The sequence below is a fragment of the Dama dama genome, chromosome 22, assembly GCF_033118175.1.
Source record: "Dama dama isolate Ldn47 chromosome 22, ASM3311817v1, whole genome shotgun sequence".
Classification (NCBI taxonomy): Eukaryota; Metazoa; Chordata; class Mammalia; order Artiodactyla; family Cervidae; genus Dama; species Dama dama.
Window position 1 is genome coordinate 55199251 of NC_083702.1, and position 14285 is coordinate 55213535.

Genomic DNA, 14285 nt, shown 5'->3' on the forward strand with positions numbered 1-14285 from the left:
GTCAGTTCTTTGCATCAGGTGGCCAAAGTATTAGAGTTTCAGCTTCAACATCAGTCCTTCCAATAAATATTCAGGACTGAGTTCCTTTAGGATGGACTGGTTGGATCTCCTTGCAGGCCAAGGGACTCTCAAGAGTCTTCTCCAATACCACGGTTCAAAAGCATCAATTCTTTGGCCCATCAAATCAATCCAATCCCAAGGAAAGGCAATTGCCAAAGAATGCTCAAACTACCACACAATTGCACTCATCTCACACGCTAGTAAAGTAATGCTCAAAATTCTCCAAGCCAGGTTTCAACAATATGTGAACCGTGAACTTCCAGATGTTCAAGCTGGTTTTAGAAAAGGCAGAGGAACCAGAGATCAAATTGACAGCATCCATTGAATCATCTAAAAAGCAAAAGAGTTCCAGAAGAACATCTATTTCTGCTTTATTGACTATGCCAAAGCCTTTGACTGTGTGGATCACAACAAACTGTGGAAAATTCTTCAAGAGATGGGAATACCAGACCACCTGACCTGCGTCTTGAGAAACCTGTATGCAGGTCAGGAAGCAACAGTTAGAACTGGACATGGAACAACAGACTGGTTCCAAATCAGGAAATGCTGTATATTGTCACCCTGCTTATTTAATTTATATGCAGAGTACATCATAAGAAACGTTGGACTCAATGAATCACAAGCTGGAATCAAGATTGCCAGGAGAAATATCAATAACTTCAGATATGCAGATGACACCACCTTTATGGCAGAAAGTGAAGAGGAACTAAAGAGCCTCTTGAGGAAAGTGAAAAAGGATATGTCTCTCTGCATATTTATCCTTATCAAAGCACTCATGATTATCCTCCTGTCTATTTTTCAAAAAAATTCTTTAAACATTTTTGTCAGTTTCTCCTCAAATCATTGCCTCTCCTTTGCTTCCTATCAGTAAGCAGTACTTCCATACACCACTCACTTAAACAACCTGGGGACAATTCTTCATTCTCTCTTCTTCAGCTTCATGCCCAGTCATTCCCTAAGTCCCATATTCAACACTGAATTCTGTACCTCCAACACATTCATTTATGAATTATGAATCATTCTCTCTACCCCTGCTACCACCTTGGTCTGGGTCACCATTATTTATTACTTGGACTGCTAGAATGCTTCCCAACTGGTCTCCTTGCCTCTGGTCCTGCTCCTCTCCCAATTAATTCACTTTCAAACACTTGATTACAACAGTGCAGCTTTGCTATCTTCGTTTACTATATCCTTCCCTTGGGGCTCTCACTGTCCATAAGGAGGCCATGTGTGTACTCCAGACTTCTATGCCAATAAGAAATAATGGCACTCCCTTAGGAAGATGAAGAGGGTATACCTCATTATTGTTTAAAATAGTTTGTCTTTCCCTTACATACCACATGTCCACACACATGGAAGCCATCTGGGAGAATATACACCAAAATACTATTAGCTATTTGAGCATGCAGGTTTTCATGTGATATTTTTTCCATTGCTTTATATTTTTAAATATTTCTTTAATAAATGTATATATTTAATTTACTAACTCATCCTGCATGATTAAATTTCAAAGTTGTTTTCAAGACTTTTAAAATCCTCATAATTCTTTATAAATATGGTAAAAGTCCAGCCTAACAAAATCCATGAAAAATAGATAGTTTGGATTAATTTGAGATGAACTAGGGTTTAAGCTGGGGATTTCCTGGTGGCTCAATGGTAAAAATCCACCTGTCAATGCAGGAGATGCAGGTTCAATCCCTGGGTCAGGAAGATCCCTTGGAGAAGGAAATGGCAACCCATTCCAGTGTTCTTCCCTGGAAAATCCCCATGGACAGAGAAGCCTGGTGGGCTGCAGTCCAAGGGGTCACAAATGAGTTGAATATGATTTGGTGACTAAACAACAAGGTTTAAGCTAGAGATTCTTTCTTCATAGACTCATTACAATCTCATTGGATCTCACTTTTTTCACTTTTGATATTCAAAGCAGTAAACAATAAGGAAGACAAGGAAGTAAAGTAATTTGCATCTTTAAAAAGCATCATCCTTTTCCTTTTCCTAACTGGTACTTAGACTTGTTTGAAATGGTGTTTGAGACTGTTCAGTCGATCAGTAAGTATTTACTGAGGACCCATTATGTGGCAGGAGTTATGTTAGATTCTGGGGATAGAATGTGAATGAGAAAAATTCTAGCTCTCATGGAGTTTACAGTCACCTGGTGTAGTCATTGTACAGTGTCTTTTATATATAATTTTATCAGTAAATGCAAACATTTCCACTTATGAGGAGTTCATTGTGTTGCTTCCTAGTGCTATCTTTTAGCTAATTATTTTAGCTAAATGATCCATTTTAGAAGATAAGCAATATTATTAATTCACAGAAAAATTTTTTTTGTGTTGACCCAAATTTGCCCTCCTTGACTGATAAACATTTTTCTTTATTCTGCCTCAAAGAACTTTAGAATAAATCTTCCACAGCCTCTCATACCCTTTCCCACTCTGTGGGAAGCTCGTGAGGGATAGCCTTTCAAATATATCGAGATAACTATTACGCGGCGGTTCGACTTCTCTGGGATAGAACACTGCAGTTCCTTTCATCATTTCTTCTGTGACATGGTTTTTAAATCATATACCATCCTGATTGCTTTCCTCTGGATGCTTTCAACTTTGTCACCCTTTGTTGTTAAAAATAAATTACTCCCAATTTCCTGCTTTCAATAGAGTAGAGTGAACATAATTGACTCTTTGATGTGCGAGGGTCTGGTATGGTCTGAAAGCAATTACTCTGACCTTGAATACTTATTCTACTATACTGTAAGTGTCATTAAAGAAAAAAATAGGAGCTTGTACTAAACCTTTACCAATCCTTGGATATATATTGGAAGATTTTTTGAAAATGAGTTTATTTTTTCATTTGTTTTTCTTTTGATAATGAAGTATGGTTTATAAAGGTAATATACATCAAAAGTAAATTCGATTAATTGTCAAATTCATCATGTGGATAATCTGTTTCTCTTTTCTGGTAAACTACAAACTTTCTGAGTGCAAGGATTACATCTTATTCATTTTTTTAAACATTTCCAGCAATTAACATAATTCTAAATGTATATGATAGATGCTCAATAAATATTTGCTGACCATTAATGCCTTGTATGGGTTTCCCTGGTGGGTCAAATGGTAAACAATCTGCTGGCAATGCAGTAGACCCGGGTTTGATCCCCAGTCGGGAAGATTCCTTGGAGAGGGGAATAGCTACCCACTCCAGTATTCTTGCCTGGAGAATTCCATGGACAGAGGAGCCTGGTCGGCTGCAGTCCGTGGGATCTCAAAGGTGGAGAGCAATGACTGAGTGACACACACACGTGCACTCTCTCTCCCGCACACACAACGCCTTGTACAAGATATAAAGATATTGTAAAATGAAATGAGTTCCAATTTTCAGAATATATTGGAGAATCAGTAATATAGAATAAGACTTTAATTTTATCCCAACCCGAAAAGAGTAACCTTAGTACATTAGCAGTATTCACAAAGGAAGTGTGTTGGGTGGGAACACATTCACTTCTAAATGACTGAAAACCCAATTAGCAATGACTCAAACAATAAGAAACTTTAATAATTGGTTAAGAAGCCTGAAGAAACTGGTCCTGAAACTATCTGAGCAACTCAATGATATTATCAAGGTCCCAGGCTTTTCAAAAATCCTGCTGTTGTCATTCTTGACCAGTTGTCTTTTTGAGGTGAGAGGCTTTCTGCCTTAAGGTTACAACCTGCCTACCTGTGCCCCAAGCGTCAAACCTGCACCCAGAGAGAGGAAACAGGATGGCCTAAACTCTGCAAGAGCCTCTTTGCGTACCTTTTTTCTCTGGGGAAAGAATATTTTTCCAGAGGCCTCCTAGCAAATTTCCCTTTGTATCTAACTGGTCAAAAACTGAGTCATATGGCTATCTCTAAGAGGCAGGCAAAGGAGAAGAGTCTTGGGAATGACTGTTGATTAAACAACTGTTTATGCCACAAGTAGAAAATATACATATTTTATAAAAAAGAGATCATGACTTGAAATCAAGAACTTCGGGGGAACCAAATTACAAGGACCGTTCTAAAAAGATCACTGGTAATATTGGGGTTACACAATTGCATAACTTATTCAAACAGATGAGTCATCACCTCTCAATCATTTTTAGAAGAACTGACGAAACTTATTATCTTTTCTAGCTTTTATAAATTAAACAGGCTGTGTCTTTATCACAAAGCTATTTTTATTTTTTCTCCTTCCTTTCAGGAGTCCTATCCAAAGAAGAGGAATTACACTATGGAAATTGTACCATCTGCCTCTCTGGATACATTTCCTTCAGAAAATGAGAATTTTCTATGTGATCTCATGGACACAGCAGTTACAAAGAAGCCTTGCTCCTTAGAAATTGCAAGGGCCCCTTCTCCAAGAACTGGTAATATTTCTTACTAACATGGACCAATTCAGTTTACATGCCTGTATATTTGAAGATATATCATTAGTATTTTGATGTCCCACAATATTTTTAAAAATGAAAGAGCCCCAATATAGTCCTAAGGATTTTTTTTTTTTTTTGCATCTTGAAGTGAGTCCAGGTAAGTTGAAGCAATTTTGATGTGAACACTCTTAATTTCTTGGCAAGAGCTCTCATGCAGGTGGCACTGCCATGGTGAAGACACTGAAACCTTTTAATAGTGAAAAGCATTCTAGGTCAGATACAAAGCTTTGGGTCCTTCAGAGTCTCATAGCAAATTTGGTAGCGAGAATCTTTAAGTATAATTTCTTGCATCCTGTCTGCTTCCAGGTCATCAAAGCATACTCAGCTACTTTGTGTAGGTATTTTCAGATCCATTGCTTTATTTACTAGCATTATAAACTGGTGAATAAATGAACAAATATGCCCATTTTACTGATGAGGAACTTGAAGCTAAGTGTCTTATTTAATATCAGTACTCTGAGGGGCCTTTGCTTGAACATGAGTTTTTCTTTGTCATCAGGCTTGCTTTGTATTCCTTTGCCACTGCCTCTGAGTGAAGAATGCAGAGTAGTTACCTGAAAGCTAATGGGGGAAGAGAGCTTCAAGTGGGTGGTCAGCACATTCAAGGTTGCAAAGAAACTGTAGAATTTCTGAGGAGAGGCTTTATTTATTTGTTTGTTTGACAATCCAATTTCTGCCTGTCTTTGAAAAGTAAGTTTAAGAAATGATGTAATAAACCTAGATTTTTAAAAGCTAATATTGAGATACTCAGAAATGCAGAAGAAGGAAAAGGGAGTGGAGAATACAGATTACCCTTTGAAGAGGATTAGAAAAAGAGCTATAATGTTAACATGAGAAGACAGTGGTATGAGGGAGAAATGGTTAGTTTATTTTAGGATAAGTAAGGTTTGGTCAAGTTTAGAAGTTGGAGGAGTTTGCTGATGGAGAACAAGAGATTGAAGACAAACAGTAAAGAGAGAATACTGATGGGTATAAATTAAGACTGAGATAGTCTAAGAAAATACAACCATTGCTTCTCTTAGAAGAAGAAATACAGCATTATGAACACAGAGAAAGACTGAAATATGTATGTCCAGATGGGTTCAATTTCTGAGTAATGTAAGGGTTATTGACTGAAAGAAGAGTTAACTGTTGAGAAGGGTTAGAGTAAAATTCAGAAGTATTATTTTAAGTGACTGGCTATAGAATTTTATAGATGTGAACAAGTAGGTTTTTGAGAAGTACTGAGGCCATGCATGCATGCGTGCATGCTCAGTCATGTCTGACTCTTTGCGACCTTGTGAACTGTAATCCACCAGGCTCCTCTGTCCATGGAGTTTCCCAGGCAAGAATACTGGAGTGGGTTGCCATTTCCTTCTCCAGGGGGTCTTCCTGGCCGAGGGATCGAAACTGCATCTCTTGCATCTGCTGAATTGGCAGGCAGATTCTTTACCACTGAGCCACCTGGGAAGCCCAGGGTGTTGTATGAATCATAAGCATGTAGAAGGAAGATTTTTGCATGAGGTCAGAGCATAATCATGAAAATAGTTAAGATTTATTAAGCATTTACTGTGTACTAGATACTATTATAAGTGCTTTATATACATTATTTCCTGTAATTCTTACAATGCTACAAGATAATAATACCATGATTCCCATTTTATAGAAGAGGAACATGAGGCAGGGAAATATTAGGTAACCTCCCAAGGTTACATATTAACAGTGGATGATTCTGGGACTTGAACTTGGGTTGTCCCCTTATACTCTTAAATGCTATGTTAATTACACTGCTGCATTATATTAAGAACTAAAATGGAATAGAAAGTGTGAACCAAGTAGTGAAATCCTCAAGAAATGTGGAGTTATGCCTAGAAATCCACATATAGTAACAATAAAGTCAGGAAAAGTATGTTATAATAGGGTAGCATAATCTTCAGATGAGCAGATTGGATGAAGGTAGAGTAGTGGGTGATTCAGAAGCAGTCATGGAGAGTGAGACAATGCTGAGAGATGATAAGAATGAAACTCGAAAAGAATGAAAAATCTTCTGTAGGAGAGGTCATAGCGGAAAATAGTGGGGAAATCAGGAGTAAAGTTCAGTTAATGTGGGAATACACACACACACATATGAATCTCATGTATATATATATGAAAATTTAAAAGAGTTTTAATTAGGGAATAGAGGTAGAGTGTTAAGTTAGGGGTGGTGGAAGCAGGAATGAAAGCATTATTTATTCATTAAATAAAAGAAAACTAATTGACTTCCTTCACTTGCCAGGCACTTTGCTGCATGCTGAGGAGGATACAGGGATGAAAAAGAAATGGACCCAGGTTTTAAAACTAATTAGGCTCAGAACAGTTCTCCTGCTGAAAAAGAAAAATCAAAACAAAACAGCATGCTGGATAAAAATACAGAAAAGTAAGACTTAAAAGCATCAAAAAGGTGGCAGGAAAATTATGTAAAGTAAATAACATTTAAATAAGGAACTTCTTTTTATCAGTATACTAGTAAGAAATAATTGGGCCAATACATTGGTGAAGGTGGGAAGCCAGTGGAGCATTACAATCACTTTTGTCCTGAGGGAATTTGCTGAACCTGCCGTTAAACTTCAGTCCTCAAGTCCTTTATAGGTTTGTGTACAGAAAGCAAATCTCTGTGCCTGTTAAACATGTGAACTCTAATAGGAAATCCTTCCTCCATAAACCTAGAGCTACAAGGGCTACACTGACACAGTAATCAGAAATAATTCTGTCTCATAACATTTATTCTAAGGAGACTGCAAGCTCTGCTAAGATGGTTTGTTGCGAGCAGAACAAGGAGAAGAATTCCTGAGGTGTTATAATTATGAGCTGGTCCTTACACAGATTTTCACCCAAAACATATCATCCATATAGTCTGCAAAATATCAGTCCATGAATTTAATTTAAAGTAGTACCCTCAGTCGTCAAGCAGAAGCAAAAGAAAACCATCTAGGGAGGAATGTAAATTATCCCTCTCAGTTCAGTTGTGTAAATTATCTCTGTCAGTCATGTCTGACTCTTTGGGACCCCATGGATGGAAGCACGCCAGGCCTCCCTGTCCATCACCAACTCCCGGAGCTTGCTCAAACTCATGTCCATTGAGTTGGTGATGCCATCCAACCATCTCATCCTCTGTCATCCCCTTCTCCTCCTGCCTTCAATCTTTCCCAGCATCAGGGGTCTTTTCAAATGAGTCAGTTCCTTGCATCAGGTGGCCAAAGTATTGGAGTTTCAGCTTCAGCATCAGTCCTTCCAATGAGTATTCAGGATTGATTTCCTTTAGGTTTGACTGGTTTGATCTCCTTGCTGTCCAAGGGACTCTCAAGAGTCTTCTCCAACACCACAATTCAAAAGCATCAGTTCTTTGACACTCAGGTTTCTTTATGGTCCAACTCTCACATCCATACATGATTACCAGACTGCTGAATTATCTCTGTAGGCCCTAAGTAATTGCTATAAATACTTTTCCAATTAAAATGATCAATTTGCAATCATTAAGCCTAGAAGAAAAAGACCCCCAATCAGAAATCAACAGAAATAAGGAAAAACAAATACCCACCTGAAAAGACTTCAGATATTGGAATTATTAGATGCAGACTATAAAATGGCCATGTTATTATAGATAAAACATAAGGTTGAAGGTGTTTTGAGGAATAGAAACCATAAAAAAATGACCTAGCATATTTGAGAGGAAAAAAACAAAACTTTTATAAATTAAAAACACACACACACAAAGAAAAACAACCCCAAATTTAACCCTCAGTGGACGAGTGGAACAGCAGATTAAACTCAGTTGAGGAGAGATTTAGTGAGTTGGAAATTAAGTTGAAGGATTTTTCAGAATTTTGAATAGAGGTACAAAAATGATAAGAAAATATATATGTGAAAGAGAAGCTAAGACACTTAGAAGATACACCGAGAAATTCTGACTTGTCTGACCAAAGGGGAGGAGAGAGAATGGGGCAAAAGCAATATATTCAAAGAGCTAATTTCCCAAAAAGGCACAGGCTTGCCCTATATTTACAAGGAAGCAGACAAGTGATTAGTTAGTTTCGACAGAGTATGATAAGTACTAAGATAATACTACATTAAAAGTGCTTTGGAAGCCAAAAAGAACACAGCACCACCTGGGTACTTGAGGACAATTTCATAAAGGAAATGGTGTCCGTATCAGTTATCTGTTGCTATTTAATAAGCCACCCAAAGCCTACTGAGCTAGTGGAATATCAGTCATTTATCTTGCTGAAAATCTGCAAGTTTTGCAGAGGTCATTTGACAGGACAGCTTGCCTGTGCCAGATGATACGAGCTGGGGCTGTGCAGCTGAGAGGAAGAGGACTCACTCTCAAAATGGGCCACGTCCACGGCTGGCAAGCTGGCATCGGCTGAGAACCGGCCATCGCGGCGGCTGTTGGTCTCATTTATTCCGCATGGGCTGCTTGGGTTGTCTTTTGACAAACTGACTGGATTCTGAGAGTGGGCATTCCAAAAGAACCAAGTGGAAGCTGTATCATTTTTATTACTTAGCCTTAGAGTTCCCTCTATCACTTATCCTATAGTCCCAAGTCCTGTCCCTTCATGGCAAATAGATGGAGAAACAGTGGAAACAGTGGCTGACTTTATTTTTCTGGGCTCCAAAATCACTGCAGATGATGACTTCAGCCATGAAATAAATAAATAAATAAAAGATGCTTGCTCCTTGGAAGAAAAGGTGTGACCAACCTAGGAAGCATATTAAAAAGCAGAGACATTACTTTGCCAACAAAGGTCTGTCTAGTCAAGGCTATGGTTTTTCCAGTGGTCATATATGGATGTGAGAGTTGGACTATAAAGAAAGCTGAGCCCGGAAGAATTGATGCTTTTGAACTGTGGTGTTGGAGAAGACTCTTGAGAGTCCCTTGGCCTGCAAGGAGATCCAACCAGTCCATCCTAAAGGAAATCAGTCCTGAATATTCATTGGAAGGACTGATGCTGAAGCTGAAACTCCAATACTTTGGCCACCTGATGCGAAGAACTGACTCATTTGAAAAGACCCTGATGCTGGGAAAGATTGAAGGTGGGAGGAGAAGGGGTCAACAGATGGTTAGATGGCATCACTGACTCGATGGACATGAATTTGAGTTAGCTCCGGGAGTTGGTGATGGACCTGGAAGCCTGGCGTGTTGCAGTTCATGGGGTGGCAAGGAGACCCGACTGAGTGACTGAACTGAGCTGATAGTCGTAAGTCTACCAGATTCAAGGGGAGAGAATATGAATCCTACTTCCTGATGGAAGGAGTATCACCCTGTAATAAGAGAATATAGGATGGCAGATACTTTTGGCTGTCCTTTTTGGAAAATAGAATCTGCCAGTCTTCCCTCTGATCACTATGATTTATATCCTTTTACTGGATGCCCAAACATCAGCCCTTTACTGCGTGAAGTCCTAGTTTAGGTTTAGGTGTGCATGAGTCTTCCTGGTGCAGTTCTTACAGTATAGGTCCTTAACGACCTTTGCTCTTGGCAGTGATGACCTATGAACTAAAGAGACAAATTACCAGTCTCCTCTCCTACACACCCAACATTTAAGAGTGGGAAAGGTATAGGACAACCACAGTTGACACTCTCATTCAAACACAGAGAAAATAGGCCACACAGACATCTCTAGTTTGTGGCAATTCTGAATGTAATCAAGCACAACTCCTTGATTAAGCCTTAGTACAAATGGAGTAGTAATTGTTTTCTGTGTCTCTTGGTTCTACCTTCTGAGTCATTCTTCCTTTTCAATAAAAAGTAACCCATGTTTAAATTTGGTATCTTTCTCACTTGCTTACTGTCTATAAAAAATTAGGGGCCAAATTTTGTTTTATATTATCTTTTTCCTTCTAGTTCAAACTGAAATACTTTCCTTTAAAACTTTGTGGACTTCGTGTGTTTCATTTGTACTCCATTCCATTAGGCAAAAGCTTATATTCCAGATAAGATTTTCTCTCCCTTGTGCTCCTTATGAGACTTCTACAAGACAATGTCCTTGAGGTTCTTAGAAACCCTGTTATTGAACAGGGAGGATGTATGAGGCTTTCTTTAAATCCTTAGAGGGTCATTGTTGGCTTGAAGTTTCTATGCATCACTACAGCATATTACTGTGGTATAGTTCTTACACAGTATATTGTGTAAGAAGCTGTGTTACTTCTTATAACCTTCCCCTTTATGGAAAAATGTTACTGAAGTCATATCATAAGAAGATATTCTTACAGATACTTTTGGAAAGTATAAACTTCAACAATGCTTGGTTGTTTGTTGTTTCTTAAGTGGGATAAGAGTTCATTCACTTGAGTATATAATTTTCCCCAGTTGCATTCAATCATTTGGAATCAGTATGAAAGAAACCAATTTGCTCAATTGACCCATTAATTTATAATGATTGATGGTCTTTGCACTTTGGGCTGTGATTGTGAATTCTAGGGATGAGAGAGTCCAGAAGTTAAAATGGAAGATTCTTTTTTATATATATAATGGATGAATATTAGAGCCAGAGCAGTTTCCGTTCCAGTTTTAGACGGAACCTTCACAAGTGAACCCCACAAAACTCCCCTGCATAAACACCATAGCAGGTTGAACAGAGTGCCAACATAACTGTCATCAGCCTGATGAGACAGTTCAAGTCTTTTTCATCTGCTGATTCCATTAAGATGCACCTTAGATTTTGCCTGGGTCTAATAGCTTCCAAGTCTCCCATTCTGCTGTACCTAGCTTCTCCTTTTCTTCTCAGGACAAACTTAGTTCCTGAACTTGGGGGAAGTTACTGGACTCTTAGAGTTACTGATGTTTCCCTCTGCTACTAAGTCCTTTATTAACTGAAGGTAGCACCTGTAGAAGAGGAGGCCTTGATGCACGTTGAGTCTTTCAGAGGCCTTCATATTAAACTGTAGCTGCAGTTCCTTACTCAGTAAACATTCACTGAGTGCCTCTGGCGTTCTAGGTCTTGTGCTGCATGTTGCCAAAGTAGAGTAAGAGGTACAAGTCCTGATAGGTAGGAACTTAGAGGGTGCTAAGAGTAATAAGTTCAATGATAGAAATGAGCATGAGGTGCTCCAGGACAGTAGAATAGGAGGGAGTGAGTGAAGGCTTCCTGGAGGGAGGATCTGGTGCCTTATTTGAGCCTCAAAGAAGGAAGAGTTAGATGAATAAATGGGAAATATATGGCTGTCTAGGTCAGGGAATACTGTGTGCCAAGATCCAGATGTATGGAAGAACACACTGCATTCACAGACTATGCCCAATTTAGGGTGGTTAGAATAGAGACTAGAGGAAAATGCATAAAAAAACAAGAAGTGACATGCTGAAGTTTGAATTTCACTTGACAGCAGAGTCAAACCACTGACAGACTTTAAGGAGGGACAAGGCATGATGAGTTTTTGTGTTTTAGAATGATCTCTCTGGAAGCAATGTGGGGGCATTCATTGGGCAGATAAGTGACTAGAAGCAGGAGGAGGTCAACATGCAGTCTCAGCAGAAAATAATTACGGCCAGGACAAAGGAAATGTTAATGAAGAGGGGGGAGGGGGAAGAAAGCTGAGGGGTGTGTAGGAGTGAAGCTCATACCTTATCCCCTTGGGAGTCTGACATTGGGAAAATAGTAGGCAAGGGAACTGAGGAGTTATATCTTAGGGAATGTATTCTACAGTTTTTGGTTAACTGTGCTGGATAACCTGGCTCAGTTTCACAGACAAAATTAGGGTTTCTGTACGCACAGGAAATGCATTCTGAAGCTTTTCCTGGAGAGAAAGAAAGAGAGGACTGGCGAGAGACAAGAGAGCGGGAAGGATGACCAGGTCTTTAGAGGGACTGTTACTAGTTGATTTGTGCCCCTTTCTTTCCCCCCACCCGAGGGTTTATTGGAACCCTTAGTTCTCCTAGTACTCAGAATGTGAGTACTATGTGGAGAAGTAGAGACAGAGTCTCTATACAGATAATCAAGTTAAAATGAAGTCTTTAGGTGGGCACCAATCCAACATGACTCATTAAAAAAGGGGGGCGTAGAGACATGGAAAGAAGAAAGATGATGTGAAGAGACACAGGGAGAAGATGGTCATCTAGAAGCCAAGGAGAGAGGCCTGGAGCAGATCTCCATAGCAGGAACCAGTCTTGCCAAGACCTTGATTTTGGACTTCTAGCCTCTAGAATTGTGAGAAAACATATTTCTGTTGTTTTTAATACATTGTTAGCAGCCCGCGTCAATAAATACAGAGACGGTAACTGAGGACACAGACGCACCTCGATGGGCGGGTGAGTTAGGATGCTGAGGCCAGGAGGACACGGCAGGCCTGGCCGTGCTTGTCTGAGGCTGCAAAGCTTGAAGGTCTCGGTTGTAACTGGCAATGTCATTCGTTGGTATGGAAGATGAATTTTCTTAGAAAATCAGTTAAGTATGGATGTTCGTTTCCTTTCTGTGGTCACTTGTTAACAAATTTACTAACTAGATGAGCTAGTACAAAACAGGTCTCATCTGACCATAGGAAAAAAATTTTTTATTGTACCAACTGGTTTAATTTAAATATGAAATCAACTTATTAGTAAATCTATATTAAACAAAATTTTACAATTCAACCAGAAAATGAATGATACTCTCGGCTCAGTGGCTCAGTGACTACAGATTTATATGGAATAAAAAGTAATATTGCTCTAGTACTAGGCTCATTAAATAAAGATTAACAGAAGTCCAGTCCTTGCTTGACAAATTCGCTAAGACCCGTGTTTACTCAGTCAGTATTGAATCTATTTGTTTCCCTTTATGCATAGAGCAAAAGACCTTACATAATCGTAGTGGTGACTCAGTTACATAAATGAATGAATCATTAAATGAGTGAATGAATGAATGAATATTATCCTTAAAAGAAAATGGCCATAATGGCAGGAAAATCCCTTATGAAATAGTCACATGCCATCGAAGATAATGTTTTCTTATCTGCCTTTCATTTAATTTTAACCTTCAGAGGGGAATTCTTCCATTTTCTGGTTACTAGGCAACCTGTTATTTTGAATCACTTAGTATAGGATTTGCTCGCTATGGATGCTCAATAAATCTATTTTGATTAATGAACCATTTACAACAACACCAGTGAGGACTGTTTCCAATCCTGTTGCAGGAGAATAGATGATCTCTGATAAAAAGGACACAATCAATAGTCCCATGCCAGGATAGTGTGGGTCTCGGTTACCTTTATTCAATTTGCTAATGTGCTCACTGGACTATGGTCAACCTGAAATGAAAATGTCATGTGGTGAATAATCTTTCACACCTCACTACACCTCCCTCAGTATCCTGAAATGGGTTGTAGTGTGAGGGTGATTTATACAAAATATTTTTTGAAATGGTGAACTTTTCTTAATTCTAATGCCAAATTTTTGAAACCAAAGGAATTCAGACTGGATCAAGACTAATGTTTCTCTCTGCTAAGCAAGTAGGTAGTGTAAACATGAGTTCCGTGAGTATCTTTAACTCATTTAGGAGAGCAAACTGTTTTTAAGCCCCTTGGAAGCAATTCTTTAACATACAAATACTGGCTTTGCTGATAAAAACCACTTTTATCAAACAGCAATTCTTTATTTGGCATTTGCTCTGTGCTCAGTGATGTCTTAGCCATTTATCAAGGCAGATCTCTCTATGGTAACTATGTAATCCAGTGTTAGTTTATAGAAGGGCAAAGAGAGGAAACTAGGGCAGCAGTACCTGTCATGAAATCCTGGTAAATTAGCTCTTCTTTCATCCATAAGGACAGTTTACTAATTTGAATGTAG

The 14285-nt window shown here is 38.8% G+C and overlaps 1 protein-coding gene across 5 annotated transcripts in view; it reads left to right on the forward strand.

Moving 5' to 3' along the window:
* ANKS1B (ankyrin repeat and sterile alpha motif domain containing 1B) overlaps positions 1 to 14285 on the forward strand; it is a 1085637-nt gene that overhangs the window by 365190 nt on the left and 706162 nt on the right. For all 5 annotated transcript variants that reach the window (XM_061125565.1, XM_061125567.1, XM_061125569.1 and 2 more), the window contains exon 10: positions 4279 to 4444. In XM_061125565.1, coding sequence (XP_060981548.1) covers positions 4279 to 4444 — 166 coding nt within the window. The remainder of the gene's footprint in view (positions 1 to 4278; positions 4445 to 14285) is intronic.